Here is a 22,455-nt window from a genome sequence, read left to right on the forward strand (position 1 = left end):
GAAATAAAAATCTAGCTGTCAACACTAAGACAACTAGATAACAAGGTCAGGAAAAAGTTATCATTAAAAAACAAAATAGTGAGAGAAATATGTTAGTTATGCTAGCTTGACTTTGACAACCTTAACATTTGGACTTGCTGCTGCTGCAGAATTTGGTGGTTTGGTTCAGTTAAAAAAAGGCGATCCACACACCAACTCCCTGACAGACCATCAGTATAGCAGGCGTTTAATTTAGCTAATCAAACCATTTTGTGGTAACTAATCTACCACAGCAATCACTTAATAATCACATTAATAATTGCAAAATAAAGATCAAACCTAAAAACATAAAACTGCAATGTAAAAAACGTTCAGTTTTTTTGTGTGGGAAATGTTTGCATATTTTTTGGTGTTGAATTCTGATACGTTAGTGTCATTGTCGCCAGTCAGTTGCTACGGCAACAAGTCTGTGTGTAGTGTAGCTGACAAGGAGAGCAAGAAAAAATAAGAATACGAGTGATTTTGAGTTATTCTTTGGCGATTCTTCATTATTAATTCCTTTGATGTGGCGCACTGTGCTGAATTTGTCATGATGTAGCGTGTATGGTGGTGAGAATGAACGCAGAGAACCCAGGTTGAAAGATGAAGGATGAATTTAATGGAAGCAACTCAACAGTCCAAGAAAACAGGCATCACAGTGAGCTAACACAGGAGAAGACTCCACACGAGAGCTGATGCCGACACAGGACTTAACAGTTCAACTGTGCCGGCAGACAAACTATCATTGAAAGAGACAAAGACAACATGTGGACTTAAATACACAGGGAGGGTAAACAGGGAATGAGACACACCTGGAAAGTAATCAACAGGGAAGACAGGACAGGGACAGGGCTAAACACAGAAAACCTCCAAAATAACTACACGGAAAATACAGAACACAACAGAATTAACAATACCTACAAATCCAGGTTTTATTTTGTGAACAGAATTGTTCTACTGCAGCAGCGCCGCTTTGCATGGCAGATAAAAGAATCATCTTTTTGCCCTCCAGTGTTGTGAGCATGCGCAAAATTGTAACCAGTAACTTCCAACTTGTCTATAACCGGGTGTTAAGAGAATTACTGGTCACAACATCCTTTAATAAACTCATGTCAGAAAGACTTGCAGAATAGCAGAGAGAGTACTGAGAAAGAGGAGGAGAACATGAACACTCGGCCCCTCAGATGGAGGCAGCAAACTGAGGATGTGGTTAACACCAACACGTCCCACCAGCTACAAATGTAGGCTTACTTAAAGGACAAAACAGACTCTGATCACGACATGAGCTCAGCTACAACCGTTAGAGCTGCAGCAGTACAGGACTACAGCAGACAACTGTAGTCGCTGTGTAGATTAATAATTTCAATAATAAATGTATTTAATAAGAACAATGGAAGCTTATTGTTACCATTATGGAGATGTGAGTTTTAAAGAATATTAAGAACGGTAATGCTGTGGCAGAAGACTGCGGCCTTGTAAACATTTCCATCACATCGTTTAAAATTATAATATTGCACACACAGGTTCATTTTCTGGAAAGTTTTTATCCACTTGAATCACCACAAATCGGCCCTGAACAAGCCACGCCCACAGGGGGCAGTGTACTGCAAAATTAAAACCTGTGTCAGCCAATCAGATTGCTTCAAAACAACCATGACTTCCTGTTAGGAATTAAACATAACACTATGAGGTTAATTTGTGTGGATGGATATATGAATTGAAATACTTTTAAAATAGTGCATTAGAATATTAATTTAATATAACAAGATAATGTCGATCAGGAATCATGCCCAAGACAGCATGTGGATGTATTGGTGCATTATTCATCACAACAATCATAAACATCCTTTGTTTTTTCATTAGAGATGAAAGCAGTCAAAAACTTTTATTTTTAAGCAATAAAAAACTACACTTGACAATGTAGTTTGGTTGCTTTGGTTACTCAGATGTGCGTCTAAACAGAAGTCTGAGAAATAGGCACAAAGTTCATTGTGTGCCTACGTACCAAACATTGCCACTAACCCTCTAGCACTAAATTTTACTAAACTGCATAGGTGTTATTTCCTATTTGTTACTTTGATCGGGCAGTGACTTCCTTCCTCTCTGCATCTCTAGAAAACATGATTCAGAACATATGATGGTAGAGAAGATAAGCAACCCAATGGTCAAACCAAGAGGATGTACACATTGAATGATTAAATTTTAGTTAAATTCACCATCAGATCCACTTTCAGTCTCGTTTTATTTAAATTGCTTCTCCTAGCAACCTGCTATTAGCATTGTTACGTCTACTGAAGTGTTAACCACCAGAGAGCCAGGGGCAGGGCAGATAACCACAGGGGAGCATCAGCAAGGAAATAAACCAACAGACCTTTGATATGAATAGTACAATAAAGCAGGAAATAAAGCTAATATTTAATGAATACAGTTTCATGCATTGTATTATTAAAGAAGACATCCCAAAGATATTAGAACTAAATGTAGATTAAAATGGGAAATACTTGCAATCAATCAATCAAATTTTATTTGTATAGCACATTTCAGCAGCAAGGTATTTCAAAGTGCTTTACAGCATGTGACATTGAATAAACAGTAAGAAAGAGAAAGAGAACTAGGAACCCAAAAACTAGGCACAAGCCATTATGAGATACTCGTGGTATGGCAACACAGACGAAAAATATCATGGTATCAAATTATTCACACAATTGTCAACTAAATATATAAAAAATGTATACAGTGGCACAGATGGTAGCACTGTGATTTTGCAGCAAGAAGGGCCTAGGTTCTTTCTGATAGATTCCTGTTCTCACTGTGGGGTTTCTCTCTGGATACTCTGGCTTCCTCATACAGTCCAGAAACATGACTGTTCAGGTAACTGGTCAAACTCTGATGGGGACCAAAAAAACCAAACTCTGGTCCGCCTACAAACTAGGTCTCGGTTCAGTTGAAGTGAACTCTGATGCGATTCTAATGCATGTGTGAAAGCCATGCAATCAGTAGACCACTCCAAAAGCAGGAAGCAGACTATAGCACAGAGCATTCTGGGACTGATATTCTAAGGAACTAAAGTATACTGTTTTGCTGATTGACATTGTGGCTGTTTTTCAGGTTAAAAACAACTTTTAGGAAGTTATTATAGACTATTATTAGCCAGGAGTTTGCATCTGTGTACCTGGTAAACCTTAAGGAGCGTACGTACTAAACTGAAACTGATCACTGAACCAGATATAATTTGTACATGTTCAGAATAATGACTGACGTGTCATTATTCTGAACGTTTCTGACTTTCCTTTCTTGCTCTGTCTGCAAAGCAAGAAAGGAAAACTGAGTGAGGGACGGCTAATAGTTTTTCTTAGAGATCTGTAGTGATTCTGTTATTATAAAAGACAGAAGGGTGAATCTCAGAATCACCCTTATAAAGCGGTGAATCTCGCTGCCGTCTGTCTGAAGACGGAAGGAACAGAGTCTGTGGGTTCAGATTCTTTGAAAAAAAAAAAAAAAAAAAAGCCCAGTCCCGTAATGTTTCTGTTTCTGTCGAGTGTGTGTTGGTCTGAGAGGATGGTGGGTGGTACTTAGAGCAGCGACAGGAGATGTAGATCAGTCTTCTGTAATGAATCGAGGTGGAAAGATGAAGCTCCTACTGAGAAGTCTGCTTCTTAGCTCTCTCTGTGCGCTCTCATCATGGAGTAAGTAGAAACAAAACTTCTCCTTCGGTTCCACTTCTTAGCATCCCCATTTTAACTTGGATCCAGACATTATAGCTACAGCTGTGATATTTCAATAAAAGTAAAAAGTGAATTTGATATTCATACTATGAAAAGGACTGTATAGATTTTGTTACATGCACGATTCCATCTTGTAAAACCTTAATAATTGAAGTTAAACATTATATCCAGGTTGGCTTTACCAAAAACTTTCAAACTGAGGAAACTTTCAGTTTCTGGTTTTGGTTCTGTAATCGTGCAGTATTTGTTTTGTATGAACTAACGTTGTGTCCATCATGTCTCTGTCCAGGTGTTTCTTCAGATGCACTTGTTGTCACTCATAGTCCGGATGTTTCTGTCCAAGAAGGAGAGACAGGAAACATTTCCTGCTGCTGGAAAGGGTCAGCTGAAAGAGTTCGCATTACATGGCTGAAAAACCAAACATTAATAGAGAATAAGACTGTCATAGATCAGTCTACAGGCTTTCACATTGAGCAGAAAAATAACTGTTCAGTTCTGATAATAGAAACAATGACAAGAAGTGATTCAGGGAAATACATCTGCAAAGTTATTATGGAGATACCAGTTTTAAAGGAAGTTGAAGGAAATGGAACAACCATCACTGTTAGAGCCAAAGAGAACAGAACTGAAAGCCCAAGTAAAGGTAGGTGGCTATACTTACAGTCTTTTTAGTAGATTAATAGATAAACTGTGCACATTCAGAATGCAGAGTCTATGTTTTTTACAAAAAGAAATTTGAATTTTATCAGAGGTGTTCTGTGTTTAACAGAAAAAAATATGTAGGAAAAAATGCTTTGTTTTTGCTAATAAAAATAAATGCTTATGCCTTATCAAGGAAATCTGCCGTATCCCGTGATCATTGCCGTGGGTGTCGTGGTCCCACTCTTCCTCATCACTCTCATCTGTTTCTGCTCTCTGCGAAAGAAGGAAGGTAAGACAAAAACTCCCTCAAACAATACTAAATGTATAATCTTTTATTTTTATTTTGCAAAAGAGCATTTTTTTCCCTTTCGGACTGTTCCCTTCAAAAAATTTATTTTACTCAAATTTTAAAATGATGCACAATCATTATTATTCAGAGATCTGTGAGAAATAATTTTGGAAAAACTTGTAAAAGTTGTGTTAAATTTCTCTAGAACACTGCCTTAACTTCCTCTGATTGGCATTGTGAAATGTACCAAAGGGCCAAAACCCACTGACAATGCAATAAATAACCGCTAATGAAACGCTGAGCTGCAAAGAACAAACGAGAAAGCCTTTGAAATGTCACATCAAACCTGCAGCGATAGTCTTGTGTCTTTGGACTATTAGCTGTTATTCTCTAAATAAAGTTTTAAATGACCAATAGGCAACGTAAACAGTTGTTTAAGGATCATTTTAGTGATTGATGACCATTTATTGTCAACGTGACACAAATCTGAGTCAATGTGTTGTTTGCCTTCTGTAAAGATGCAAAAATGATTAACACCCACAGAAATGGTTTCAGAAAGTGAAAAACAATCTCACAGCAGAAATGAAAATCAGAAAAAAGAAAAAATAGTAACCACAGATTTTTACTGTATAAACATGGCTTTTGTTAAGCTGATGTAAAAGAGTGTAGGATATTGTCTCTTAAAAATACTTTGACATTCATAGTCTATCTGTAAATATAGTCTTGATTGCATTATTGAACACATTAATTTTCTTTTTTATATTATCATGGACTACATCTCTCTGAAAATCCTTCCCTAATTTGCAAAGTTCTCATGGGATAACCAATCAAAACAGGTTTTAGATTAAGATTCACTTTTATAAAACAAACATCAGTAATCTTGCATAGAGCCAGAACTAAACCGGGTTTCGACTTAACAAATACAAATTTACTTAAATTTCACTGTCATGTTTGTGTTAGTTGTGGTCCAATTTTCATACTGTCATCATGACCTTCATATTTAGATTTTTAACTCATCAAAAAAAAATTCTACAACAACCACCAATATTTCTACAAACATCAAATTTAATCCACAAGTTTGAATTTAGTTTTTTTTTTTTCCTCTAATTTTAATCATTTGAGCATATCTAGGCCTCAGCCAAAACTTGTTTTGGAATTGAAAAATCAGGGAATGATCATTTTCAGTGCTTTGTCTTTTCAAAGCCCTGACCTCAGTTATGATTAATACTTATGGACAATAGATTCAAGTTAGATCAGTTCCAGGAAACCAACCAATTTAAATAAACTATATTAATTTGGCCAAAAAATGTGTTTAAATATCTTGCTGAAAATAATTTAAGCTTCAATAGTGTGCTTTTGAGGTGCCTTGCTACAGGGACATTTATACAAGCATTACTTAGATTGTATGTCTATATTTGATCATGTATATATAATTATGAACATATGGCTTAAGAGAAAATTGGCCACAAGTTCATATTTATACACTTAATCGCAGTTTATAAAATCCATTGAAGTTGTGTGTTCTACAACCATCTCATTCTGCTTAAAGAATGCTGCAAATAAATCATTCAAAGCCCAAAATTTACATGACGTTCAATCCATGTGCATAAAATTCCATCCATAGAGCAAGACTTAATTCTATAGAGCCTTCAACAAAACATTTCATGAGGCCCTTTCAACTGTTCTGTGTGATTTGAGAAAAGACTAAGTCAGTTAGGGGGGTTAAAGTCAACCCATCTCTGTTACAGTCCTGATGCATTAGACATTGTGTCACAGTTGACTTGTGTAAGTTTAAACCACATTTGCTGCTCAAGAGATGTAGCACCACTAGCTGAAGATTTAAGTTGATGATATTCAGATATTATCCCAGTGTGTTTTGTGTTTGACACAAAGTTTTTGCCGTTAAGAAACGTCAGGTGATGCTGAGGTAACTAAGTAGATCACTAAACTTCAGCCAAGCATGGTACCGTCAGAAACAGCTACAGCTGAAACTACAACCAAACTTAAAACCACACTTCAAACCAAAAAGGCGTCACAGGTTACAGATGTGCTTAGCCCTTCAGGACATGGGTGTTCAGCTTCAACAGTCCTCAGTGTCCTGAAACCTTTGGCTGTGTCTCTGCTTTAGCACACATGAGTCAAATAATCAGGTCATTAGCATGAATCTAGAGGACTTGACTGGACTTCTAGAGGTAATTCAACCATTTGATTCAGAGACCCATCTAAACGTTGCAGGATACCAGCCCTTGATGACCAGAGTAGAAGACCCTTGCTTCAGGAAAATCTTGAACCCTATTTAATGTCTAGTACATTGTGAACTTATTCAGTTCCACTCCACAGTTCAAAGGTTGCATTGGTTTAATTTTTGAAGCCTCAAATGTGCATGTCATGTTGTTGATTTGAAAAGCACCAGTGGCAGCCAGAGAGGCTGGTTTCTGTGGGTTTATTGACTGAACACTTCTGCCCAAGAGGTTTGCTTTGGTTCTATTCAAAGAAGAAGTGGCTCTAAAATGGAACGTGTTAAATGTTTTCACATGGAGTAACTGCTGTTACAAAAATGATGCACTTTTTTTTATTCAACACCATCTATCAAGTCTACACTTGCATTTTAGTTATTAATTCAGGAACTTGAAAATTGTATCCCAATAACAGTATTAAAGACAATATGATCACCAGTGTCTGTTTGGCAGTCATAATTATGTTTGCCACTCATGATTTACCTAATCTGATAAAAATATATAAATATACTTGAAAGTATCTGAAAAATCTAACAGTATTTCAAGTTTTTAGCCACCAAACTTTTTTAAGATGACACAAATGAAAAACTGATCTTATTCGCAACATGAGTTTGAAAACACCAGACAACTGTAGCCACTCCTCTTCCTTCCTGTCATAGTTGTTGGCGTACCTGTTCCAAACAACTTTTGACCATCAGCCAATCTCAATGCAGCGCCAACAAATCTAAATATAGCCAGTTTTGGTAAAGTATGATTTATTTTGTCACCATGCGTAGTGGGGAGTTACTATTCATTTATGTTCACAAATGGCAAAACATGTTGAGAAAAAATTCTTGAAAGCCATTTAGAACTCTTTACAAACTGCATTTTTCAATAAGATTTGGTAAAGTTAATTCAAGTGCAACATTATTTCATTAACAGTAATTATTTCTATTAAGGTTGCTAAAGTAATTTTTCGACAGGTTTGAATCTTTGTAAAAAGAAAATGGGACCAAAGCATGCGCCCTGTGGTACACCTCTGACAAAGATTAGGATATATTTAGCTTGCAGTGTTTCAGTAGGAACAGCAAAAATAAGTTCCTGCTTCAGTTTGAAGTGTGATGTTATGCTTATAGGACCCAAAGTGTGTGACTAAACTAGAGCTTAGTGGTGAAAAAGAAACTATAGGAGCATTATTTTTAAAGTAGAAGTGATATCAAGTCTCGCTTTCATAGAAACCGATATAAAGCGTAACATTTTCATTTAATTCTAAAGGTGAAAAAAGAATGTTTCAGTTTGTTCCTGTAAATATGTGAAAATGCTTGTATGCGTGTGTTTCAGGACACGCAGTCAGGGTGATCTATGAAGTTCCACACACTGACTCTATCGAAGCAGACATGGACAAAGGCAGCACCAGTTCCTCCAGAGGCTCAACTCAGTGGGTGAGTATGAGACTGGATATTCAATTATAGTGAGAAACCATATAAAAAAACCTTCGGTGTTTATTGATTACTTTTAATCGCTTCCTGCATTGTGATAAAATTATAACACAAAGCTACTGCGCATCTATAGATTTGAATAATTTATTATGCACAAATTAGAAAACATGTGTAACAAAACAAATTAAAAAACTCATTAAACATGCTGAACTTTGTTGTATTGACACATCTTGTTTCTCTCTGTTTTGTTTAGTGCGAAGTGGACATGTATGACTCCTTGGATTACTTCGAGCGAGTGGAGCCCAAAAGAACTAAATAGGATCCCATCCAACATTTTCCTACTTGTAATTTTGTAAATACTATATATTTCTATATCTGAGTAACATAAGTCATTTTATGTATGTAAATATTTCATATTTTTATATAAACTATATCTTATTCAATATGGTGGCTAATTCATTTATTCACATTGTCACTACATATACAGTTATATTCATCTTGTTGGAAAGTTTGTCAGTTTATTTTCACTCAGTGAGATGCTACATACACCATACACATCATACACACTGATCTTTTTCACGTTTTTATTTCTATTATTATGATGATTTTATGCTTAAAGAATAGAATAGTCTATCAGATAAAAACAATGTTTTTAATAAAGAAAAGTGGGATTGATAAGTATTATGACCTGCATAGAGTTATTTTGAAAAGGTACGTTTAATCTGACATAACCCTCATTGAAAGACATTCTGATCTACTGAGTATGACTGTAAGTGTACAAATATGACGCATGTACTTTTATGAGGATAAAAGTGTCAAATGTACCTCTAGTGTGACTTAACCACATTACTGGCAGTGGTCCACATCACTAAGACATACTAAGTCTACACCTGGAGGGGAAGTTTCACAATACGGACCCTGAATGGAAAGTGCGGTGTTGCCGTGCTGCAGCATAATAGGTCAAAGGCAGGAAGTGGAAAGAGCAAGAGCAAGACGGTCAAAGTCTGTCTTTGAGCCTTCAGCGTACTCTACATCAATACATCTTTGATTTACTCTGCTGTGACTGTGTCTCAGTGATGTTATCGTTCTAAACACTCATTATCCGAGAGCTTACATACAGATTGTTATGTCCTCTGACTGGAACTTCCATACATCTACCGCTAAAACACTCCTAGCACCTGCTGAACGCACGTTTAAAATTAACGGGGGAGTTCCTACAGCTAGTCACAAATAGAAACAGTGTGGTAAGGAAAACACAACTTTTTAAAGTTTGAAACAGCAGGACTGTGCTACAGGTTTATGTCAGTTGACTAAGACATACTAAGTCTTAGTAAAATGTTAGCTAATTATAGGCTATAGGTTTCACAAATGATGAAGAAACAGCTTAAAAATGCGACTAGAAGACTTTTTGTGTGCTTTATTTTACAAAGTCTCATCTAGTCGCCAAAACATGCCATCTGAATCCGTCAGGCCCAGGATTTCCGGATTCCAATTCTACCCTATTATCAACCGCCTACCGATGCTAATACTTTATTATGAAGAAGGAAGGCTCCTCTTAAAATGCTAAAAAGTCAAATCTCTTATCCTGGTGTGGCAGGGAAAAGTGAATAAACCACATTGGTACTGTCATCAGTACCTAGCACTGTTAGTTTTATTTATTGGAAATTCAATACTGATAAATAAACATGAGAATCCTGCTTTAATGGTTAAATTTAAAAATACCCCAAAGCAAGAACAAAATGTAAACGGGGGAATGAGCTAAAGGGGCATAGGGGATTTAGAACTTGATGATGTCATGTTAAATGCTGGTAAAACAGGCTAAAAATCTCCTATATAAAACAGCAAGATCAATACATCATATAATTATTTGACATTAATGGTCATTTAATATTGCTCATGCCTTATGTTACATGAAGTCACAGCAAACAGCAAAACAAGTTTAGAGAAAAAGAAGTCTAGAACACATAAAGATTACACAGATGATGAATGTAAAAAAAAAGTTATTTTCCTTTACAGTTCAGTATTTGTACATTTCACATATTTTTGCAGATTTTTCTGTGGAATATAACTCCAAATTAAAAATTTGTGGAAAACTAACCTATTGACATATTTTGTCATACCCAAAACATTCGAAAGACAATGCAGCTTGGGAAGCTGAAACATGTAGCCGCAATGCTACACGACAAGCTACTGCTAGCATTAGCAAAGCAGCTAATCCAGGTGTGTCAGTTGTTTTCACTGGCACCGATTGGTGTAGATAAGGAAGATTTTGAAAGTTAGCTTCTATATGGTTATACCAAATTGGTTCCCACCGTTCATATTAATGTATATAGAGTATATTTGTTGTTTGAACTATTGTAATATGCACATGTTTAGAGGGGATCTCTGGTATTTGGGAATTTTCGCTATAAGCAGGTGGTTGTGGTCCCCAACACTTGCAAATACAGGAGTCCATTGTATTTGAAATAACAATGTATTCATAAGTAGTAATATTAAAGTTGCTAAGTTGATCTGAGGAAAGGCAGTGAGCTCTTCGGACAAGCATCCTGTGTGTATGGGTGCATTGTACAAGAAAATTTTATTTCACACAACAAAATGTCACACAACAAACAAGGAGAACCAAAATAGAAGATGAGCTCAACTCAAGCTTATCTGCAGAATCTGTTGAAGAGAAGCAGCAAATGCAAAAGCTGCTGAGGTATCATAGGGACATCACATACGGATGTACTGAGAAAGATTACAACAGGATAAGAAAGAGGTTACAGAAAACACCCAGAGAAGCATTTAGAAGAGGTTTTAAAAATACAAACGATAGAGTAAAACAAACCTATCTTTGTGTTCCAACTGCCTTTAGATTGATTGAATTAAAGTAATAAAAAAAACAACAAAAAAAAAAACACAAAGTTATCTAAGGTCAGAAAGCCTGACACCGAATCTATTTCTCATCCATGTTGCAAAGTTTAAGTGAGCTTGTGTCAGTTTTTTGTCATGGGCTTCTTATTTGATTTTGTCAGATGGCTGAGACTTGGAATAAACAAGATGTTTAAACATGACAATAACAAACACAGAACAAGATGTCAACTTAAGGCAGAACACAAACTAAAGCTCATTTATGGACAAAAAAAACAAAAACAAGAAAAACAGCCAAAGCTTTACAGATTCTGCCAACAAGAGTTGAATGTGCTAATTCTAGCTCATCAAGAATTATCCTAGAAGCTTTCTGATGAGTACAAGAACGACTGAATAAAAAAAGTGTGTGGTGACAGTGCAACTTCCTATAGCACATTCACCCAAACATTAGTGGCTGTCTATTTTATCTTTGAGCCCGTATGTATAATTTTGATCCTGTGTAGATGGAATAAAATCCACATTAAAGTCAATAATTTCCACGGGAATTTAGTTTATAAAAATAACTGCAGCTCTATGTCATATAATCAGAATAATCCAGAAAAAGAAGAGTTAAAATGTCAAACTTAATATGACATTCGAGGCCAAAGATGTTGATGGAAACCACTCAAAAGAAGAGACCTCTTTCCTGGTTGAATAGTTCAACAAAACTCTCCTTCACATAGCTGAATCAAAACAACTCTGCATCATCATATGATTACACCAATTTCATATTCCTTGCAATGACCAGTAGAAGGTGTTAACCAGCTACTGTGGCTTTTCTTATATTGTGGCCTGGTTTATTCTGGTTGCAGATAAACTTTGCCTTTTCCTTTCGCCCTAGACAAACACATTCACCACATCCGTGGGATGGCTCTTTTGACAAAATACTGTAAACACACGGTGCTATGAAAGAGCATTTCTCCCCTTACAGATAATGTTTTCAATTTTTAAGATCTTAAAAAATGTATTATACCAAAATAACCAAACAAGAAGCAGTCTTAAAATGTTTCGGAAAGCTGCCATATCTGAGTCCAAATAATGGCAGTCCCAAAGAGTCAAGAAGTCACTCAAATAGAACCTGATTGATAATCTTCAATGGGGAACAAATCTGTTCTTATTATTTTACAGAACTGTAAGATAAAGTCATCCAATCTGACATGGATCCCTGGCCGTCAGCAGGGGCTTGGCTGTCAGTTTTTATTCATCTATAGGAGTTATGCTGTACAAGATAAACTATTATTTCCAAGGAGCAATCTGTTTCACAGTCAGTAGAGAATAAATGCAAAGAAAACTGAAGATGTCAGAGGTACAAAAGTGACATTCATGATACAACCAGGATACAAATACAAGCTATTCTTTCCTATTTGGGCTTATCAGGTCACATTAACTGGTAATGTGAACATTTGTACCTTTTCCTGATGCACTTCATTATAATATATCTGGAAGCAGAGATAAAAAATAAGGCAGAGAAAGCAGTTGTTGACTGTGTGAGCAAAGGCTGCTTACTTTCAGAAACCCTAAGGGATTGTTTGCAGGAAATCAGGTGCACAAGAGAAAACACAAGCAAAAGCAAACACTTCTGTTCACAAAACCTGTTTGTGTTCGCTGGTGTGCAGAAGCATGGGCAACCACTGACCACGGTGAAATGTAGTGATTGTGAACTTAAACCTGTTTCGATATCGTGATCCTTAAAAAAAAAGAACACACAACAATCTGCAATGTTTGGATCCTAGATTGCACAATAAGATGATAACAACCTAAAGTATTAAAGTAATTTGGTCTCCAGCTTAAGTCGACCCATCTTGTTGTTACATTAATGATAGGGCCCCTCCTTAAATCAACAAGACAATGACAGAAGCTGGCTTTTAGTGGGTATGTACATTGGGTGGAGTATGGATGTTGTCTGTAGAGTCGGAGCCACCACCTATGGTAAACACACGGCATTGTTTAATCTTTCAAGTCTAGCCTCATCATTGGTCCACACAATATAAAAACAGCCTCCACCTTTTGTCCCCACACCGTGTGCATCCGCCGCTCCGATTCTCCCCTGAACTACGCTAAGGACCAGACCGGCTGCAATCATGAGTCACCTGGAGATGGCAATGGCCACCCTGATACAGACCTTTGACCAATACGCTGGTTCTGATGGGAAGAAGAGCACGCTGAGCAAAGCTGAGGTGAAGACTTTGGTAGAGAAGGAGCTGCCTGGGTTGCTCCAGGTACGTTGCTCACCTGCGGAGGGATGCCTGTGTGCATCGGGGTAGAAACAGACAAGATAATCATGCAGAGCTCATAGCTTTAACATTAACAGAGTTTCTAAACGTCTATTGAGGCAAGGCATCATTGCTAGGGAGCATATTTTGGACTATGGTGCAAAAACATAAAATCTTACCAAGTACTTTTTTCTGGTGCAAATATCTTAGTACATTTGAAATAAGACAAAACTAACTTACAAGTCACTTTTCAGCGAGATAGAGGAGACTGTTTTAGGTAAATAATTTCCTAATACCTATTTTAAAAAGTCAGAGTTTCACTGGAAGATTTTTTCACCTACGACAAAACATTTTTCCCCTAAGTAATTATTTGCCAGTGGATCTTGTACTTTTTCATTTATAATTGACTTAAAACAAGCTCCTATATGTTGCTGAAAAGTTACTTGTGAGGTAATTTTGTCTTATTTCAAGTGAACTAAGACATACCAGAAATTATATGAAAAATAGTCAGTCGATGTACGTCAAGGCTATTGGGCTATTGTCTCTGTAGGGGTTATTGTACATTGAGACAACTTTTTATTGAATTCCATCTTCAAAGACCTTGTATTTATCTAAAATATACCGATTTAATCAGCTAAACGTGGTTCTAAAAGGACCTGGTGAAAGCAAACCTGCCAGTAAAGTTTTTATTTGCTTTTCCTGATGTGCAGGGAGCGAAGAACCCCAACGAAGTGGACAAGTTCCTGAAAAACCTGGACTTAAACGGGGACTCTGAGGTCGACTTCCAAGAGTTCGTCATGCTGATCGGTGCCCTGACCTGTGCAATACATGACCGCTTCTGCAAATAGTAGACAGCGAGGAGCCCATGAAGCCCCGGGGCCACCATCGGCAGTAGCATGAAAAACTCCTTGTACTTACAGTTACTTTGAGGCAAATAAAGATTGTATCTTATGGTGTAACGTTTTGTTAAAAAGTTATACTTAGTAGGATGTTGGCAACAAATGAAAGTACTATAAGGAGAAATAAACAATGAAAAAGGGGAAGGAAGCTCTTGTAGTGCGTTGTCCGGCGTTGTGGAGCAATTTCTTGGGAGGATGAAACTGAAAACTTTGTGCACTAGATTCTGATCTGACAAAATCCTGCTGAAGTTCCTTAAACTTCACTTTCTCACGCTTCACTTCTTAAAAATGTTCTCAACAACTGACTCACGCAACTCGACTACCGCTAAAACAAAGAGATTATAACTGGGTCTCATAAAACTTTCAGTATATTGTTGAAATGTATTTGGTGTGTTCCACTCCATTAAAAATGAAGACAGGTGCAAATCAAACCAAACATTTTGCAGAACAAAACAAAAGGAAATGTAATTTACATGGAATTTTTCACTAGAAAATATTTGGCATTATAAATACCATAGCCATGCTCTTCTCAAGCCCGTCCTAGATCTTTTATTTTCAAAGCCATAGACTACACACTCCGTCCAGACAACTCATAATGAGAGTGTGCTCAGGCCTGTACATTGTGTTCTCTCTCACATCAGATAACCAGAGATCGCAAACTTCCTCATTGAAATACTCAGACTTCCTCATGCCAACAAAGTCGTCTTTCAGAAGTTTCAAAGTTGGTCTGCTGTCTGGACATATAAGATTTGAGTCCCAAAAGATTTTTGGGGGGTCATCTGATCTTAAAACAATTCAAAGCTCTAAGTGCATTTCACTTCAGAGGTGTAAAGTTTTCAACACGTTGAGATGCTTTATCTTCTAAAGCTCCACAAGTCGCTTCGTTTCACCAGACGCACGACTTGGATGGAAACGGACCCTTGCAAATATCTCAAGCGAGCGGTCGAGCTGTGGTTTCTTCTCTGATGCAGCAAGTAAGCCACAAACAAACCTTCTTCCCTCCCCTCAAGCTGTTTCTTAGCAGGGCTATTTTTAAACTTGGGTAGGTGTTCAAAGTCAACACACAGCAACACCTAAAGACCTTCTTAAGGTTTAAAGTTATCTTGTGGTAAAGAATTAATAGACAATAACCCCCTGAAGATCAGAGGTGCTGATATCTGACCTCTCAGTGGCTAACAGTAACAAAGCACATTTACTTGAGTTCTGTACTGAAGTACATATTTTGAGTTTCTTTACTTGAGTATTTATTTTTGGGGGAACTTATGACTTTTACTCCACTACATTTCAAAGACAAACAATGTACTTTTGACTCCACTACATTTCTAGGAAGCTTGATGTTACTTGTTCTTTTTGGCTAGCTTTGTAGCTAGTTAAAACAAGCCGTTTTTGTTTTTCTTTACTGAAATGCTCCTGAAGAAGGGGAGCCAATCACAGCCTCCACTCACACCTGGGATGTGGAATTATCCTCGTTAAGTGTTGGGAGCTGAGCTCCTGCTTTCATTCAAACTCAGCAATGGAGATGGTTGGAGAAGCATTGTAGGAATTACCTGGTTCAAAGAAATAAGTTAGCTAAGAATCTTAGAAATATGAAATTGAACATTGTTGATTTAGTGCAGAAACATTTGGGAAGCAGAGTGTCATGAATTGAGGTGAGAGGTGGTGAAGTAGATGCCGTGGACCCAGTTTATGGAGAAAATGATGATGGTTTAATGATGAAAATGACAAATACAAAAATCCAGGCAGCACAAAAGAGCAGGAGACTAGGAGCTCAAGTCTGGCAGCAACTGGCAAAAACAGCTAGAGAAGACAGACACGACAAAGACCCAAGGGTGGGATAAAATACACAGAGGGTGATCAGGGAAATGACACACAGCTAGGAGCAATCAAGGGACAGATAGGACAACACAGAGACTCAATAGACACAGAAACCTTCAGTTCTCACACAGAGGATATCAGGCCATATTGTATTTCTTAAGGCACTATAACCTGTACAACAGAATCTAATTCCTTTTATTTATTTTTATTTTTGGCATGGTGGTAATGCTTCCTTGAGTTGTTTGCTAACCACCAATATAATAGAAGACGATGACAATGAAGACGGTTGGAGAAATTCAAGCCAAAGCTAGTAAAAAGTAGCTGTAAATTTTTAAAAGAATTTTTATGCTTAAATTTTTACAGGTGGTGCAGACATTTTGTAGCTGAGTGGTGCTACATGCTAATTCATCATTGGGATCAGCAAGTTACAAAGTTCTGTAAAAGCACTCAGAAAACAAGATGTACTTAAATTAGAAAGTTTGAATTAAATCATTTTGAATAAGTATTTTTAGTACTTTTGAATACTTAAGTATTTTCAAAAGTAAGTACTTCAGTACTTTAACTTGAGTAAACTTTTGACTGAGGAAGTTTTACTTTTAGTTGAGTAAGATTTGACCATATCACTACTTTTATTCAAGTAGTGTGCAGTAGTGCTTTTATTCAAGTCCGTCATTACTGACCTGTAATATTTTTCCACCTGATTACTGTACCGGTCCTCTGACTGAAGGGGGTCACGATTAGATGAGCGTCTTTGCTAATCCACCTTTATGATACTTTCTGTTTTAGATTCAGGTCATCGCCCTCTCGGCCCACCACGGAGAAGCGGCCAAGTGACACACTTTCTCCCGCAGAGAACAGTTGTGTAATTACCAAATGTCGGTGCTGCCCTCTAGTGGCAAACGGCATATTTCTCCTCGTTTTAAAGAAGTCAGATCAGCGTTTGCGGTAGAGTGGAGTGTTTGCCTTGGCGGCTCTCGGCCTGAGCTACAGATATCCTGACGACGTCTTGAAGTTTCTGTCGCAATGTGCCTGTCAGGGTTGAGACTGAGGCCTCGCTGGGCCACTTGTGAAACTCAACTGGCCCGTAATAATCGGCTTGAAGGGTCATAAAGTTCAAACTTTCCCCTCACCACTTCCTCTCCCCTGTCCAGGGCCATTACGGAGGCTTATGGGGATTAGGTGTCCAGAGACGGTGGAAGAGGATGTGGCCCTTGAGTCAGGAGAGAAGCAGTTTGACTGGGCCACAATAATACACACCTACCACTAGATACTGATATTTCTCTGTCAGTGGTGTCCAAGCTTTTTGGCCAGTAAGATACTGGTGGGCCACAAAGTTCATTGTATTAGCAAATTGTATTGTGTATCTGTGGTGAAACACGGTGGTGGAAGCATTGTGCTATTGGGATGATTGTTATCACCAAGGACAGATAAACTGGACAATGTCAAGTGAATGTTATTTATGTAGCACATATCAGCAACAAGGCAAAGTGCTTTATATGTTAAAAACACAACACAATAAGCAGTTATGAAAAAAGCAACAAATGTATTACTCAGCATACCAGTTATTATTAATCAGTGGCAAATTGAAACATTTTTAGCCTTGATTTAAAAGAAGTCAGTGTTTCTTCAGTTTTGCAGTTTTCTGGAAGTTTGTTCCAGATTTTTGCCACATAAACCCTGAATGCCATTTGGGAGGACGGCTGGAGTTAAGAGTAGGATCATTCTGGAAGAAAACTTCTTGTAAGTTCCGACAAACCTGAGACTGTGGCAGAGCTTCATGTTACAGCAGTGCAACAACGATGAAGGAAAAAAAAATTAAATCATGTTAAAAAAGGCTAAGGATGTATAAAGTTATTTTTGTCTTCCTAGTATCTCATTTGATGCAGGTAGAAACATCACCTGGAGTCACAACACACACCCACACGTTTAGCACCTCAACTGATCTGACATCGTTTAGCTCAGCATATTTCCATTAATATAAAATGGTTGAATCATTTTGTACAGCAAAGTTTTCCCCATTAGCTTCAGCCTCGACCTTCTACAGGATTTTGGTGGTCAGAACTTTTGACAACAGGGACTCAGATCTACAAGCATACGGCTGCTGTACATGCTGCTGAACCCCGGTCCATGTGAGGAGACAGACAAGCACAGTCATGAATAAGTCATTCAGTTTTAAAGCCACACATCCCAGGTCATATGATCCACCACGGTGTCCCGGCTCATCTCGTGGCCTGACATCCGGAAGGAGAAAACGCGTCGGTGAGCACATTGCGACTCTTTGTCTCTGCTCTGTTTATCTGTACACGGAGCGTCATTTGGTTTTTGTACCGATGGACCTTGGTAATTCTGAGACTTTTGCAAAAACATCTTAACAGACTGGTTTTACATGACAGCTGTTTGACTGTGGATTACATAACTTGTGTCAACAACGTAGAGCTGACAAAAATGAGAAAAGTCTGGTGTGGTATGAATTGACGTATGGCCTGTATGAAACATCCCAAACAGGAAAACTCAGTGTTGTACCTGTAAATGTTTGGTACGTATCCACCGATAACTACAAAGGCACAAAAGTATAACCTATTTTTAGAGGTTCTTAATAATAGCACATTATTAAGAACTTTGACTTTTGGAAGTGTGAAATAAGAAAAACAGTCTGATATACTGATATCAGATTGTTTGAATGAAGAAGAGAAGTTGAGATAAATCAGACAAGATGAGTAACTGCCATTTCCTTTATATATCAACGGGCAAGTAAATTCCATGTTACTAATATTTCCGTCATGTCAGCCTGAAGGGAACCACACACCTCACCACCCTACTGGTCCGACCTGTATTCTCTGAAAGCGGTGCAGATTGAAAGGAATGCACTGTAAAAGAAAAAAAGGCACACTGTTTCCTGAAAACAGAACATCAAGGATAAAATATGCAACATACTTAAAGCAGTACAGCTTAACTATATAACTCATTATGCTGTCTAAAGTCAGGCGTATAAACTTTAAGGGATACTCTTTTTTTTTTAGCAGTCAAAATCATGAGAAGCATTTCAATCCAGCAATAGGTGCTGAGTGCTGAGTAACTCCTGATCAGTTTGCATTGCAAAGCGGGAGGAAATCATGCAATCGTCTTTAGTCAACCAAAAGCTCATATTAATAAGGGCGTCGTTTCCTTTCACCCGGGAACCTGTTTCCAGAAACCAACCTGCTGGCCGTGTGGGCGGCCTTTAGGTTAAAGCGTGGGCTAACAACCGGTTGCCAGGGCTCAGACAGCATGCCGCTGAGTTCCTCCCATACCGCGCATACCTTTCAGCTGAGTGTCACAGAGGATATTACTGTCAAACAGGACGCTGGTATCGGCTCTATAGACTAAACACTCTACAGAGCCTGTTTTACTGCATGCTAATTCATGAAACAAGCCGCAAGACGCTTTCCGCCTCCGCCTGCGGACGAACCGGGTTATCTTTGTCAACATAACCAAATGGTCTGATAACGAAAGAAAGGGAACAGCACTCTCTACCAGCAGTTAGTATGTGACCTTTGACCCACTCATGTCAGGCCAGGTTGCAACAGGTTCATTTAAGCTAGCTGAAAGGCGAGGGCAAAGAACAATCTGCTGCATTCGAGTGGATGGTTTTAAAGCCTTCGTGGAACAGGAAGTGTTGAGTTCAGTTCTGTAGCAGGAATTTTTCACCATCAACATCCTTTGTTTGGTTTTCCGATTTAACTATGTTTATGTTTAAGAAACAGGTGGTGAAGTTCAGGAAAACATGCTAGCTCTTTCCTTTTGCTTGATTTCTGTTTTAGGGAATAAAAAGAAGCTGCAAGTAATCTGCATTTTACCTTCAGCAAACAACATAAAACCAATTTCCATAAGGAGGCAAGAATTTTTTTCCTCAGCAGAGTCACACTAACTACCACTCAGTTCACGAGAAATATGACGGCTAATTTCTGCCATCCTATAAAATGCCAATGTCAAACGAAGTCACATTAGTAATAGGAGTGAATGTTTGATCATGATTTACTCTCTCTGTGTTTCTATCAATATTTTTTTGAAGAATCGCATTAGAAAAGATTGATGAAAATGGCAAAATTCAAAACAACTTTAAACTTTAAAGTTATTTAATTTAGTTTTCTTTCCCCAAAAAATAAAAAAAGAAGTTTATTTTATACCCACTTGAGCTGGTTTTCTGATCAACTGCAAAAGAAATGTTTTTTTTTAAATTTTATTTAAAATTTACTTTAGTTACTTAAGGCGTACCAATACTTGTGCCACCAATTTTTATTTGCTAAACTGCTATTTTCTCTCTTTTTCAAATGAATGACTGGACTTTTCTTTTTGTTTTTTTTATGTGCAATGCAGAAATGATTTCAAACTGGATCTATAACAGCAGGACCAACAAATATGGCTGACACTTTCCAAAACCTTTCAGATCAGATGGAACATAGATGATGAAAATCTGGTCTAATGAGTTTTGCTGTGAATTGTCCTGAACTTAACTCACCGATTTCTCCCTGTTTCTCTGAACAGAAATAAGTTCAGTATTGTCTATCCACTTTTAAAACAATATATATGAAAAATAAATACAAGCATTTATTGAATGAAATCTTTATAAGTGGGTTTTTGAAAACAAACATCAAAATAAAATAAAAACAACTCATACCCCATCAGCATTTAAGCAGAGATTTTGGTTTCTCGACTATTTGTTGTTGGGCTTTTAGCCCGGCTTTAACTTCTCTGTTCAAACAAACTTCAAAGTGAAAATAAAAGTATGCAAACTATGCATTGTAAACCTGTTGAGGCGACTATCTGCATTCTGTCAGCTGCACACTGCAGACAGCTTTACAAGGGTTGTGAGGACATGTTGTTTGCTTTGAGTGCGCAATCATGCCTGCAGAGCCCTGATAGCAGATTCTCTCTGTGGACAGACTGTGACCCAGTGTCGTAATCCCCATTTTTCTGCCACCACAGCCTCTCTTGCCTGTGATGTAATTAAAAGCAGCATGGCTGGTGGCGTGTCCCGGCTCAAACAGGCCTGCTCTCTGTCTCCGCTGTACGCTCAACAAACACCCGCCCTCTCCGCACACGCACGCAAAGTCAAACGAAGCGACAACGACGCTCTGTTCTCCTTTTATCGTCACTGAGGTCTGATCCAGTTCAGATGGGTTCTTGGCTTTAATTTCACCAATTGCCTTGAGGAGAAGAGGATTTTCACCCGTAGAATTCCATACAGAAATGCGTCTATGCCAGGAAGATGCCTGATGTTTACCAGGATGTTGGCCATCAACAAATTACGATGCAAAAATGTATCATTCCTCAAATTTTGCGCAGACTCGCAATTTTCAGCAGTCATCGCAACTTTTCTGCAAACCTGACCAGTCTCGACTGAATAATGACCAATCCCCCTTTGCGTCCTTCTAATTTCACTTCCTGTTTTATGATGTCTCACAACTTTCACTGCAACGTTTTGAAAAAGGTGCTGCAAAATCAGTAATTTTGTGCTACAACAATCAAAAAAATATGTCGCAACATCCAAGAGGAACAAATTATGTCACGCTACAACAAGAAGCTTCATCGTACCACCCCTTCATTACCTTCAAATCAACACTTTGTTGTGCCCGTTTCTCTGCAATTACTCTACAAGAATTTCAGGGCATGTCTCTACCAGCTTTGGACATAAAGAGATCTGAATTCTTAGTGACTTTTAATAGCAGTTGTCAAACTTGTTCCCAGACTCTCAATAGGATTAAGATTTTTTGCTTTGACTATGTCCTTCTATCACATCATTTATTTTAAATCTAAATCATTCCAGAGTAGGCCAAGCTGCACAGAAACATCTGAAAAAATTTGAATATCATGACAAAGTCACTCATTTCATAAAGTGGAACTTTCCTTAGAGGAAAAATGTTGTTTCCCCCCTAATATGTTAATCAAGATGAAACACCTGCAAAGGTTTTCTCAGCCTCTAAATGCTCTCTCAATCTGAGTTATTAGGTCACATAATCTTCAGGAAGACTGCTGCCTGAACAAATGTCCAGAGACATTGATTGCCTCCACAAGGACAGTAAGCTACAAAAGGTAATTGCTGGAGAAACTGATTTTTCAAAGAGTTTTGTATCCAAGCATATTAATGGAAAGTTGAATGGAAGAAAACATTTGGTAGGTAAAGGCCCAGTCAAGATTTTGGGGAAACTTCATGAGAAATGGACTGAGGTTGGAGTCACAGCAAGAGCCACTACAGACGAATCCGACTCATGGGCTGCAAATGTCATAATCCTCATGTCAATCTTGACCTAGAGACGATGTCAGAAGCGTC

The 22,455-nt window shown here is 37.8% G+C and overlaps 2 protein-coding genes across 2 annotated transcripts; both read left to right on the forward strand.

Annotated features, from left to right (window-relative positions):
* The first annotated feature begins 3,534 nt into the window (after nucleotides 1-3,534).
* LOC106931718 (uncharacterized) lies at nucleotides 3,535-8,772 on the forward strand. Its single transcript, XM_088015458.1, has 5 exons — nucleotides 3,535-3,704; nucleotides 4,033-4,386; nucleotides 4,579-4,674; nucleotides 8,232-8,332; nucleotides 8,583-8,772. Exons 1-5 carry the CDS (start codon nucleotides 3,629-3,631, stop codon nucleotides 8,646-8,648), a joined length of 693 nt encoding a protein of 230 aa, XP_087871584.1. The 5' UTR covers nucleotides 3,535-3,628; the 3' UTR covers nucleotides 8,649-8,772.
* A 4,527-nt stretch (nucleotides 8,773-13,299) lies between these two features.
* On the forward strand, nucleotides 13,300-14,390 carry LOC106931710 (protein S100-P-like). Its single transcript, XM_015009987.2, has 2 exons — nucleotides 13,300-13,437; nucleotides 14,142-14,390. Exons 1-2 carry the CDS (start codon nucleotides 13,300-13,302, stop codon nucleotides 14,277-14,279), a joined length of 276 nt encoding a protein of 91 aa, XP_014865473.2. The 3' UTR covers nucleotides 14,280-14,390.
* The last annotated feature ends 8,065 nt before the right edge of the window (nucleotides 14,391-22,455 follow it).

The sequence above is a fragment of the Poecilia mexicana genome, unplaced genomic scaffold, assembly GCF_051168715.1.
Source record: "Poecilia mexicana isolate PSO_F unplaced genomic scaffold, ASM5116871v1 scaffold_18, whole genome shotgun sequence".
Taxonomy (NCBI): Eukaryota; Metazoa; Chordata; class Actinopteri; order Cyprinodontiformes; family Poeciliidae; genus Poecilia; species Poecilia mexicana.